The 13,225-nt window shown below is 38.6% G+C and overlaps 1 protein-coding gene and 1 pseudogene across 3 annotated transcripts in view; one reads left to right on the forward strand and one right to left on the reverse strand.

Moving 5' to 3' along the window:
• Pik3c2a (phosphatidylinositol-4-phosphate 3-kinase catalytic subunit type 2 alpha) overlaps window positions 1–13,225 on the forward strand; it is a 93,001-nt gene that overhangs the window by 22,428 nt on the left and 57,348 nt on the right. For all 3 annotated transcript variants that reach the window (XM_090348062.1, XM_090348063.1, XM_090348064.1), the window contains one exon: window positions 9,321–9,424. In XM_090348062.1, coding sequence (XP_090204188.1) covers window positions 9,321–9,424 — 104 coding nt within the window. The remainder of the gene's footprint in view (window positions 1–9,320; window positions 9,425–13,225) is intronic.
• On the reverse strand, window positions 290–997 carry LOC150053130 (glucose-induced degradation protein 8 homolog pseudogene; annotated as a pseudogene).

Consider the following 13,225-nt stretch of genomic DNA (forward strand, 5'->3'; position numbering starts at 1 on the left):
ATCGGCAGCCAGAAACACCAGGAGCCCACAACAAGGAAGGTCGGCCCGTCCAACCCTCAGGTCACATCACAGTGCACACATGGCATCAGACTCCCAAGAGCCGGGGTCTTTTGCTGTGAGTTTGCCAGCATTTTAAAAGGGTGGCTTTCCCCCTTTCAAAAGATGCTGGCTCAAAAACAAAATGAAGTACAAGGGGAGAAAGGTTCTTTACTGCAGTGAGGCTCTGTCAGTCGTGGCCCGAGAGAGGCGAGTCCTATGCCGGTGACTGCTGGGGTTCAGGCACAGGCTCTTACTTGGGCTCCTCAATCACACCTTTGCTGAGGTCTGTCATTTTGGGATATTTTACTTTCTTCTGGTCCAACTCATTCTGAGCCCAAAGTAGCAGTTTCAGTAATTTTGCCAGCTTAGGTGTGGACTCAGGATTTTTATAATCTAGAACAGCTTGGTTAACTTCACTCCACACCTTTTGCCTCTGCATCATGTGAAGGAGGTCTCCAAAGGGTGACTCTTCAGGGCTGTCGAAGGCCAGCAGGGCCAGCGTGCGCTCCATCTCTGTGAGGCACTCTCTGCTCTCCTCACCCTGCTCGGCCAGCTGTGTCTGGGCGAACTCCAGGGCTGCCTCAGTCTCACAATGGCGGATCAGTTCGATCAAATGCTGTTGCTGCAGATGAAAATAAAGATACCGGTTTGAGTCCAAGAGCTCTGGGTGGAGGCTGTTGATCAGGGCGATGGCTTCCTGAATCTGACCCTTCAGAATCATCTCCCGAATCTTAATTCGTTCATCAAGGGTTTCTAAATCCACACTTGGTTCAATCCCAGATTCCATTCGAAACTTCTCTGCTGCTTTCTTGAAACCCTCTGTGACTAGGTAGTTCATGATGAGACGATTCATGTCTGCTCGTTGAACATGCAAGTTATTGAGCTTTTCCATCCATTCATCTTTCGTTATTTCATCGGGTTTTTCTGCATAATTCATTTTGATTTATTTCGTGTGAATCCTGCCTCCTGCAGGACACAGCAGAGGCGGTGGCTCCATGGCCGCTCCCGGGACGGGGCAGGGTGGCAGCGGCATTTTTCACACTACTCATCCCTATTTCTTTAGCTCATAACTTTTGTTGGTAAATAATTTTACAGTGCCTATTCTTTATATTTTTTCTTTATATTTTATGTACTTCACTACCCATTTCCTGTCAGAAATTTGCTTTGTGCTAAGAGCTCAACTCCAAAAGAACTCACTCAGCAAGATTACTTCCTATTTCCTTCTAGAGTTTTTTGTTTTGTTACTATAATTTAAATACTTCAGTTCAGAATTTTGTGACCAAAATGTAGAAAATAAACTATTTAAAACTGTCTTCTGGCTATTTAAGTTTAAATTAGACTTTTAGTTCATAGCTATGATTTTTGTCCCTCAAGCAGATATCAAAGATTTAGTAATGTGATTGAATTGTTTACGTAAGTATAGTTTTGTGTTGGTGGGATTACAGGTATGTAATCTTTTGAGGCTGAGTCAGAAGGATTTCAAGGTCTAGACCAGTCTGTTACATAACAAGACCCTGTTTTCAAAAACCTAAAAACTCCCTGGTGGCTTATACCCATCATCCTAGATACTCAAGAGACAGGATCTTGATTCAAAGCCAGCCTGAGCAGGAAAGTCTATGAGACTCTTATTTCCAGTTAAGTACCAAAAATCCAAAAGGAGCTGTGATTCAAGTGGTATATTCCATCCCTGAGTTCAAGCCCTAGGACTGGTAAAAAAACAGACATACAAACAAAACCCTAAAAACTCAAATCCAATAGCAGCAACAAATCCCTAACAAAATCGTTGTGTAAAATTCAGTGGCTATTGCCTCTTTCTAAAAATTACCTGTATTTTTAGTACAAATATTTATGCACCATTGGTAGATGTTTATCATTAATTTTAAAGAGAAGGGAAAGTTTAAAATGATTTTTAAATGATTTTAATTGTCAAGTATGTTTGAATAAGTCCTTGAAATCTTGGAAATAAGTAACCAATTTTGTTCTGAGTAATAATAGATATACTTAAATACAATTATTGAAGACTTCATGCTTAGTTCCAGCAAAATTGTAAAGAATACGCTTAATATGATACGCCTAAAACTTGTGTAGGTGTTTCTCATAATGTTTTGAGGCCACTTTTAAAAAGTAGAATATACATAGATTAATTTTTGTGATTCTTTTATAGAATTAAAATTTGAACTCATGATCTGGCACTTGCTGTACAGATGCTCTAACATTTGATCTATGCTCTCAGCCCTTTTGTGACTTTTTTCTACTAATACAATCTGCCTGTTGTATTAATTTACCCCCCTTCAGATTTTTGCCTTTTGAAGGGAAGAGTTACTTCCATTTTTTCTAAAGCTTAACTCTTTCACCTTTTCTCAGATGTTCGCTTTCTCCCTAAGTCATTATTCTAGGATTTTGAGATGGTGTTTGCATTATGTAGCCCACACTAGCTTTAAAATGGTGATTCTCCTACTGTCAGATTCCTTTGTGCCAGAATTATAGGCATACCACACCATGTCTGGCAACCAAAGTCCCTATTCTTTGAAGAGAAATTTGTACCTACTGACCTTGCTATCTATGCAATCCTTTGTTTCCTCCCTGCGATGTTAAAGAAACTTATTTCTGGTAACATGAATAGCACTTGCCAATCTTATGACTGTATTTGCTGTTACAAGTTGGTTTTTGTTTTGCTTTGTTTTGTTTTGTTTTTTGTCTAATTTTGTAAAACTTACAGCATCCCAGCTGGTTGCAGGGGCTCATGCCTGTAATCCTAGCTACTCAGGGGGCTGAGATCTGAGGATCAAGGTTCAAAGCCAGCCCAGGCACTAAAGTCTGTATGACTCTTATCTGCAATTAACCCCCAGAAAATATCAGAAGTGATGCTTTGGCCCCAGGGGTAGGGCAGTAGCCTTGATCTGAAGAGCTCAGGGAAAGCACTCAGGCCCAGAGTTCAAGTCCCACAACTGACAAAAAAAGAAAAAAAATACAGCATCCCTTTCTTGAAACTTGTCTTCATATTTTCTACATCTTCCTGTTATCTTTGGCTCTTTTTTTATTTAGCCGGTCTTGGAGCCTGGATTCTATCCCTGGGCTTCTTTTTGTTCAAGGCTAGCACTCTACCACTTGAGCCATTTCCAGCTTTTTCTGTGATCAATTGGAGAGAAGAGTCTCACAGACTCTTCTGGCTAGGCTGGCTTCAAATCACCACCCTCAGATCTTAGCCTTCCTGAGTAGCTAGGATTACAGCTGTGAGTCAGTGGCACCCAGCTGGCGCCCAGCTGGCGCCCAGCTGGCTCTTTCCTCTCAGCTTCAGTATTCCCTGAAAAGTTTTGTCTTGGTTATTTTTCATTACAGACAGATTATACAACATTATTTGTGAGTCTGTGACAAACTTACATTGAAAGCTGGTGAAAACTATTGGATTTGATTTGTTGATTCTTTGCTTTAGTTGACATGCTTCATAGCTAATTTTATGTGATGACTTGACTATACCATGATGTGCCTAGGCATTTGGTGAAATAAAGGTGCTTCTAAGTAATGTTAATGTTTGATTGATAGCCTGAGTAATGTAGATTGCTGACCACCTTTAAAATGGAACATAGATTTTTTTTTCCTCCCTTGCCTTTGGATTCAGAAATGTTGGTTATTTTCTAATTTTGAGCCTGCCAGACATGGACCAGAACTGTACTATTGGCTCTCCTGTGTCTCTGGTTTATCACCTGTAGATCTTATAATTTGTCACTCTTAGAATATCATGAGCTAACTTGTCATGACATTTCTCTCTCTCCCAGCTCTGATAGGTTCAGCTCCTTTGTTTCCCCCAATCTTCTGTTGGTAAACACATTTTTGTTGAGAGGTATGCTGTTGTAGTGATTCTAATGGATGCTGACAATTAGCAGAGACAAATTCTACTGTACAAAGTTATAGACATTAGATGATCCCCAAATCTGTGTTTCTTATTTTGTGGAAAGGATTTCTAGAACAGAATATTTCTAGAATAGAACATTTTTAGATAATGACTTAAATATCTACTTAAACTTCTAAACATGACATGTTTATTAGAAACTCAGCATCTTCCCCTACAAACCCTTTTTTTTTTTGCCAGTCCTGGTTTGGGCTCAGGGTCTGAGCACTGTCCTTGGACTTTCTCAAGGCTAGAGCTCTACCACTTGAGCCTCAGCACCACTTCCGGCTTTTTGCTATGTATGTGGCACCAAAGAATCGAACCCCGGTCTTCATGCATGCTAGGCAAGCACTTTAACCACTAGGCCAAACCCCCGGCCCACCTCCCGTTTTTTCTATTATGCCATTAACTTTATTGATTATTGTGTGTCTATTTTATTCATTAGAGATATGTTTGAAGATATACAAATATTGATTATTTGTATTATTAATATTTTATTTTTAAATTTTTTATTTTGTTGTTGGGGTGATGTACGGAGGGATTACATTTTATTCATTAGGTAGTATGTACATTACTTCTTGTTTTTTTTTTTTTTTCCTTTGTTTTTTTTTTTTTTTTTTTTTGCCAGTCCTGGGGCTTGAACTCAAGGCCTGGGCATTGTCCTTGGGCACTTTTTGCTCAATGCTACTGCTCTGCCACTTCAGCCACAGCACCACTTCCAGCTTTTTCTGTGTATATGACACTGAGGAATAAAACCCAGGGCTTCTTGCATGCTAGGCTATGCTCCCTGCCCCACAACTATTACTTTCAAAGAACTTGGGCCAGAATGGGGAGATAAGGTGTGAATAATTGTAGTACAAAATAGAAAGTCTTGAGTGCCACAAAAGAAATGTTTGTGTAATGGAGAAAAGTGGTGACTTGATGCACATTGTTGTTTGGAGTGTAGGGTGTAGTGTGGAAATGTCTTGAAGGAGTAAGTGTAAAATATATTTTAGTTTTACAGAGTAGAGAAGAGCAAAAATGAAAATAGCCAAGTATGATGGCATACACCAGTAATGCTAGCATTTAGAATGAAGTTGGCAGGAGGATGTGAGTTCAATCTGGGAAAAAAAAATAGGATAGTGATGATGTTAATGACTGATGTAAATCATTTCCCTTGTAAATCATTTACCCTTGTGGACTAAACATTCCAGTTAGCTTGTTTTGGTTTTGGTTTACCAATGCTCAGATTGAACTTAGGGCCTTTAGCATTCCAGGCAAGTGCTTACAACTGAGCTACATCTCTAACCATTTGAGTGAACTTTCTAAATTCTATTATTTGATGAATGACTTGATTGTTACAAACTATTTCTGTATTTGTTGGAACTCAGTTTTCTTAAAAGGACATAATTCACGAAAGAACTGGCAAAATTGCACATTAAAAATGAAATTGCTAGTAAGGAGATTCAGAATCTATTTTAAATTAAGTAAAACATGAAAAACAAAGTTATTTTTGAAAAAATGATCTGTGAAGCAAAGCATGTTTCTTATAGTATCACTTCCACAAAGGCACAGTGTTTTCATTATATTTCTAGGGATTTTTTGTTGTTGTTGTTATTTTTGTTTTTTCCAGTCCTGGGGCTTGAACTCAGGGCCTGTGCAGTGTCCTAGGCTAGAGCTCTACCACTTGAGCCACAGCACCACCAGCTTTTTCTGTGTATGTGGTACTGGGGAATTGAACCCAGGGCTTCGTGCATGCTAGGTGAGCACTCTACCACTAGGCCATGCTCCCAGCCCGTATTTAAAAATTTTTTGCATTTGCTTTTTGCCTGTGTTAAGGAGCCCCTCTTTCTTTCACATTCTCTCTCTCTCTCTCTTTCTCTCTTTTCTCTCGTTCTTTCTTTCTTTCTATTTTATTGTCAGGGTGATGTACAGGGGGTTTAATTATATTCATCAGGTAGTGGGTACATTATTTCTTGAGCATTGTTACCCCCTTCCCATGTTTTTCTCCCACTTTCCCTCCTCCTATCTCCTCCCACCACCCCCCCCCCTTTTTTTTAGAGAAGTAGAATGGAATAGTGATTAAACATTTGACAATGAAACCAGGCTGTCTGGGTTAAAATCCCAGCTCTTCTATTAACTACCTGTATAAGTCAATTAACTCTTCTGTGCCATCTAACCCCCTGTGAAATGGTGGTTATAATATAATTTAAAAAGAACATAATTTCAAGCCCCAATATTGCCACTAAATCAACCAACCAGTAAATCTCGCAATCACTAAATATTTATTATATGTTATACTCTTCTGTAAGAAATTTATAGGCAAGCTGGGCGCAGTGACTCACGCCTGTAATCCTAGCTACTCAGGAGGCTGAGATCTGATGATCGCCATTCAAAGCCAGCTCGGGTACTACAAAGCCATGAGACTCTTATCTCAAATTAACCACTAAAAAATGGGAAGTGGCACTGTGGCTCCAGGGGTAGGGTGGTAGCCTTGAGCTGAAAAACTCAGGGATAGTACCCAAGTCCAGATTTCAAGCCATATGACCCACCAAAAATTTTTTTTTTTAAAAAAAGGAGGGCTGGGAGTTAGACTAGTGGTAGAGTGCTTGCCTAGCATATACCAAGACCCAGGTTTGATTCTTTGATACCACATACATAGAAAAAAAGTCAGAAGTGGTGCTGTGGCTCAAGTGGTAGAGCTCTAGCCTTGAGAAAGCACAGGGACAAGGACAGTGCTTAGGCCTTGAGTTCAAGGCCCAGGACTGGCAAAACAAACAAAATAAAGAAGAATGTACTCATTACCTTACTTTAACTGTTTACCCCCCCTTCCCTCACCTTTACAATAATTTTTTTAAAAGAATTGATGTACATTTTACAGTGCTCAGAAAGTGAAAAAATAAATGATGATTTAGAAATTATAAAGACATTTCCCTTTAAACTACAAGCATTTTGTTTGTTGATTAAGTGAAAATGTCTACATCCTATTAATACTCTTATTATTGTAGCCTATCTTGAGTAGAAATTAATGCTCTAGAGAGCTCGTATTTCCACTGAGAAAGCTAGACACCCAAGAATTTTAGGGTTGAAAATATCGAGGACTGTAGTGCTAGGTAAAAATACAGGTGAGCATTTAACTTATCTTTGCTTTAGTTAGAACTTTGGCTAAAAAGTTACAGCAAGTTTGTGAATCTGACAGCATAAAAAAAAGCTAGTAAAGTAATTGCTCTAAATTTTTGGTTTAATCAAAATCTTCTTGTAAGTTGTTTTCATTGAAATCTGAAATGAATGCACTGTGTGATTATTTACTTAGGGTTTGCGTGTTTGTTTGTATATGATAGATTCTTTCTGAGTAGCCTAGGGTGGCCTCAAACTTGTAGCCTTTTTGCATCAGCCTCCTAAGTGCTGGAATTACAAGCATGTGCCACCTTACCTTGACTATATTTAACGTTTGAACAAATATTGGGATGTTTTTATAAGTATTTTTAACATGTAATATATGACTGCTCACTCCTAAGACCTATTTATTATCTTACCTAAAGTAAAGCTGTTTTCTTGGAATTGGGGATGTAAGTTCAAACTTGAATATGTAGAACTCTTGATTTATTAGCGGAGGTCCATATGAACTTGATCTCTCCATTTTAAAATAGTAAGGTATTCATTTCATTCAGCTGTTAATTTACTGAAACATTCATTTCAGAAATATTTAAATATTAAATATAGCATTTTTAAAATTTTTGAGCAAGCACAACAACAAGCTTAAAATAAGGCTTAGTTGGTATTACTTTTAGAAAGCTACAAATCCATGATTTAAAACTATTATTTAGCTAGGCATCAATGATTAATGTCTATAATCTTAGCTACTCAGAAGGCTGAGAACTGAGAATCACAGCCTAGCATGAGCAGGACAGTTCATTAGACTCTTATTTCCAACAAAAGTTGGAAGTAGAACTGTAGCTCAAGTAGTAGAGTGTCTCAGAAAAACTCAAGGACATTGCTTAGGTCCTGAGTTCAAGCTCCTGGAGGAGAGCAAAAAATCTGTTATTTATGTGATTTGTTTTATTATTTTAAGGCAAGCACTGGTGGCTCACACTTGTAATTCTAGTATTCAGGAGGTTGAATTCTAATGATTAAGTCAGCCCTGGCAGAAAAGTACATGAAACTTTTTTATCTTCAGTTAACCAGCAAAAGGCTGGAAGTGGAAGTGTGGCTTAAGTTTAGTGTACCAGCCTTGAGCAAAAAAAGCCAACTGAGGTGCCAGAAGCGTGGCGTAGTGGTAGAGTGCTTGCCTAGCATGCATGAAGCTCTGGGTTCAATTCCTCATTACCACATCCACAGAAAAAATTGGAAGTGGTGCTGTGGCTCAAGTAGTGGAGCGTGGTAGAGCACTAGCCTTAAGAAAGCCCAAGGACAGTGCTCAGACCCTGAGTTCAAGCCCCAGGACTGACCCCCCCCCCCCAAAAAAAAAAAGCCATGTGAGAGTGTAAGAACCTTAGTTCAACTCCCCCTCCCCCCCCACACACACACACTGTGGGTGCCAGTGCCAGTGGTTCATGCCTGTAATCCCACCTACTAAGACGGCAGAAATCTAAGGGTTGTGGTTTGAAGCCACCTGGGACAGGGCAAGTCTATGAGACTCTTGTCTCCATTTAACTAAACCAAACAAACAAAAAGGCCCTTTAAGTGGAGCTGTGACTCAAGTGGTACAGCACTAGCCTTAAGCAGAAAGAGCTCAGGGGCAGTGTCCAGGCTTCCAAATTTAAGCCTCAGTAGCCAAAATTTTCATTGTTTTATTTTCCCTGATTTTTTTTTTTTCCTTGTGGGCCATGGGGCTTGTACTCTGCCTAGATGCTGTCCCTGAGCTCTTCAGCTCAAGGCTTCTGCCCTACTCCTGGGCATGGGTGTTGTCCCTGAGCTCTTCAGCTCAGGGCTACCACCCTACATAGAGCCAAGCCCCACTCTATTTTTTCTAGAGGTTAATTGGAGATAAGAATCTCAGGTCCTTTTGTTTCGGGGCTGGCTTTGAACCTTGATCCTCAGATCTCAGCCTCCTGAGTAGCTAGGATTACAGGCGTGAGTCACCATGCCTGGCTTTTTCCCTGATTATTTTAATCAGCATTTATTAGTTTTATAATAGAGAGGGGTTTTATTGTGACATTTCCATACAAGCATACAGTGTACCCAGATTAAACTTACTCCCTCTATTATACTCTCTTTACATGTCGTCTTGTTGTGGTGTCCTTCTTAAACAGTTTCAGCAGGCATTATTTTTTATAATCTTATGTATAAACTTACTGACCTCATTAGCTCAGTTTGCCTTCCTTCCTTGCACTGATATTTTTATTAAACTGAATTGTGTTATGTTAGGTTGGAGATCTTTTATTTTTAAAATAAAAACTTTTTTTAATTACAGAAAGACCCAAATGGGACCAGTAGTTTGCCAACTGGAAATTCTCTCCTACAAGAACTTGAAATACAGAATGAGGAGGTGGCTGCTTTTTGTCAGTCCATTACAAAGTAAGAAACTTTGCTTTATGAATTTCGGATTCCTCAAATTTACTGCTTATTGCAAATCTGAGAGCCAGATTAGTGTTAATAGTTCTAAAATTTTTAAGTGTTGTTTTCTTCATGTGGTTAAAGTTTTGAATAGATAATTAACATCACAAACTCCTGACTTACCTGTCCTTACCTGTTAGATTTTTGATTATTTAGAAGGAAAAAAAATGAAGTCAGGAATAGATTTCTAATCCTTTTATTAACCAGAGAAAAATGTCTTTCATGTAGTTTCAGTACAGTTAGAAAATGCCTACTTTTGGGGCCAGGAGTTTGGCCTAGTAGTAGAGTGCTTGTCTAGCATGCACAAAGACCCCGGTTTGATTCCTTGATACCACATACATAGAAAAAGTCGGGAAAAAATGGTGATGTGGCCCAAGTTGTAGAACTCTAGTCTTGAGAAAGCCCCAGGACTGGCAAAAGAAAAAAAAAAAGGAAAAAGAAATGTCTACTTTTGTTTTCGAAGAGACATATTTTTCTCTTAAACTTCCTAAAATTCAAAATACTATCTTACATTTAGGAGGTGATGTTCCAATAGGCAAGATTAGGTGTACAAATATATTTTCTGAAGATTAAAAATATGTAATATTTTCAGGTATTTTCTGAGTCCCATATGTGCTCTCAATGCAATATTCTCTTGCTTTCCAACACCCCCCCCTTCCCCAGCAGACACACTTCGGATGCTTGAAGTCAAAGCCTCAGGCTTGTTTGATGTGCTTGCCACTTTAGCCATACCTCTAACCCAGCCTTTTACTGGTTATTTTTGAGATGGGCTCTCTTAAACTTCTCTCTCCACTGTTTTTGTCTACGATCCTCTAGATTTCAGCCCCATGAGTGGGTACAACTATAGGTATTCTTTATAGATGAGAAAACTAAACTCAAGGAAGTAACATAACAATCTTTTTCTCTGCCAATCAGGACAGAGCCAGGTCTTTGCCTATGATTAAATTTTGTTTGTTTTTTGTGGGTCATGGGGCCTTAACTTGGCCTGGGTGCTGTCCCTGGGCTGCTGTCCCTTAGCTCTTCAGCTCAAAGCTACCACCCTACCCTTGAGCCAAGCCCCACTTCCCTTTTCTAGGGGTTAATTGGAAGTAAGAGTCTCAGGTTCTTTTGTGCCTGGGCTGGCTTTGAACTTGATCCTCAGATCTCTGCCTCCTGAGTAGCTAGGATTACAGGTGTGAACCACCCGCCAGCTAAATTTGTTTTATTTCCTTTATAACACTGTAGTAGTGAAGACTTAAGAGTACAAGTTCTAGAAACTCATCTTGAACTAATTTAAATAAAAAAAGAGTCATCTATGGGTTCACAGACCACCTAGCAGAAAGTGGAAAGATAGGGAAGAATTCAATAATAGTACCATCAAGGAATCCACATCCTGTAAATCAGTATCTTCCCAGGTACTCCTTCCTCACTCCCTTTCCTTTCTCTCCTTAGAGGTTGGCTTCATTTTTTTCTACATGAATGGAGATTTTGAAGACAGAGAACATGGCTGCTGAAGCTTAGACTTTTTTTGTGTGTTTTTGAGACAGGGACTTTCTATGTAGCCTAGGTTGGTATAGACCAACATGACCAGCTTAGACATACTCTAGTGGATCTTTCTAATAGAGCAGAAAAATGAATTTTCTTAACCAATCAAATAGAAAAATCCTACAAAAGAGTGAAAGTTAATGAAATATGCTATCTACAGCAAGAAAAGATGATTATCTTTGAGTGACTTATTCCAACTTCACTGTTTTCTCTAGTATGATCTGTTTCTGAGTAGGCTTTGAGGTTTTCTGTTCATTTTTGAGTAAAGACATCATTTTGTTTAATGACTTAGAAATAATCTTTTTACTTTTAATGGCTTAGGAATAATCTCTAACATTTTTACATAGTTTCCTAAGATACTATTATATGGGAATACATATAAAATTGTTACAGTGCAATAAATCATCTGTGCAATAAATTATTCTGTGGTAAGAAAAAATATACTAGATAAGATATAAATACCAGATCTAAATTATATATAAAGAGACTGGTAAGCCCGGCAGCATTGTTGTCTCAGTTCTGTAATACTAGCTACTCAGGAGGCTGAGATCTTAGAATTGTGGTTAGAGCCAGCATGAGCAAGAAAGTCCATGAGACTCTTGTCTCCAATTAATCACTAGAAAACTGGAAGTGGAGCTGTGGCTCAAAGTGGTAGAGCACTAACCTTGAGTATAAAAACTCAGGGCCAGGGGCCAGGAATATGGCTTAGTGGTACAGTACTTGCCTAACAGGCACAAAGCCCTGGGTTCAGTTTCTCAGTATCATATACATAGAGAAAGACAGAAGTGGCACTGTGGCTCAAGTGGCAGAGTACTAGGCTTGAGCAAAAATGTCTAAGGACAGTGTTCAGGCCCTGAGTTCAAGCCACAACTGGCAAAAGAAACAAAAATCATCCTATTTGTTCTATTTATATGTAGAATTAATAATTTACTCAGCAGTTATTAACTTAATGATGTAATAATTTATTGTATTTAAATTTCATTATAAACAAAACATCCCAACTTTAATAATCTTTTATATTTGACGTTATTTGTAACTTATTCTTTTTTTGGGTCAGTCGTGGGGCTTGAGCTCTTTGCCTGAGATCTTTAGCTCAAGACTAGCGTTCTACCACTTGAGCCACAGCACCACTTTTGTATTTGTAACTTTTATAAAACCAGGAGAATAGCAGAGATCATCAGTTGTACAGAAATAAAAGGAAATCTTGGTACTTTCCTGAACCTTATCTTTTGTTGTATCAACTAGGTGCAGAAAGGGCTTATTTAAATAAGTTATTGGGCTAGAGCATTGCTCAAGTTGTACAATACTTACAAAATAAACAAGGCTCTGAGTTTAATAGGCAGTACAACCAAAAATTTTTTTAAATCATCTTTTCTTTTTTTTGCCCCACCTGTACCTTTTTATTAAAAAATGTAATGCTTATGTACGTATGTGTATGTAATATACTTTCCCATAATATTTGAGTTAAATATAATACATATTAAAATGTTTAAGGACAATTTGTCTTAAGGTAAGAGAACTCGAACACTTATAAGCATTTGTAGTCAACTGTAATCAAACCAGTGGTGAGTATTTTTAAATCCCACCTTTTCTTTTTGGGAGTAAAATAGATATAACAGGCCGGGCTGATGGCTCATGCCATCGGTGTATAATCCCAGCTACTCAGGAAGCTGAGATCTGAGGATCAAGGTTCAAAGTCAGCCTGGGCACTAAAAAGTCCTTGTGACTCTTACTTCCAATTAATCACCAGAAAAAAACAGAAGTGGCGTTGTAGCTCAGGGTAGGGCAGTAAGTAGCCTTAAGCTGAAGAGCTCAGGGACAGCGCCCAGGCCCAGAGTTCAAGTCCCACAACAGACAAAAAAAAAATTGATATAACAAAATTACCATTTTAATTGTTTTTTAGGTGACTAATTCAGGGACAGTATGCACATTCATAGGTGTTAAAGAAAGGGCTTGCTTTAAGAAAAAAAATTAAATAGAAAAATAAAAGAAAATGAGATTTTTTTTCCCTCCAAAGCCCAGTTCATTGCATGTGATCTCTCTTCTTCTTCTCTTCACCTCTCCCTTTCCTTCCCTCTCCTTTTTTCTTCTCTCTCCTTCACACTCCCCTCTCTCACCTTCTCTTTCCTTTCCCTTCCCATTCTCTCTGTGTTTAACAAACGGTTCCTTCTCACAGTTTTGAAGGCTGAGAAGGTACTATGCAGATTTAGGTCCTGCTGAAGGCCCACTTCTAGGCTT

The sequence above is a fragment of the Megascapheus bottae genome, chromosome 16 (assembly GCF_031878675.1).
Source record: "Megascapheus bottae isolate mThoBot1 chromosome 16, mThoBot2.hap1, whole genome shotgun sequence".
In the NCBI taxonomy this organism is placed as follows: Eukaryota; Metazoa; Chordata; class Mammalia; order Rodentia; family Geomyidae; genus Megascapheus; species Megascapheus bottae.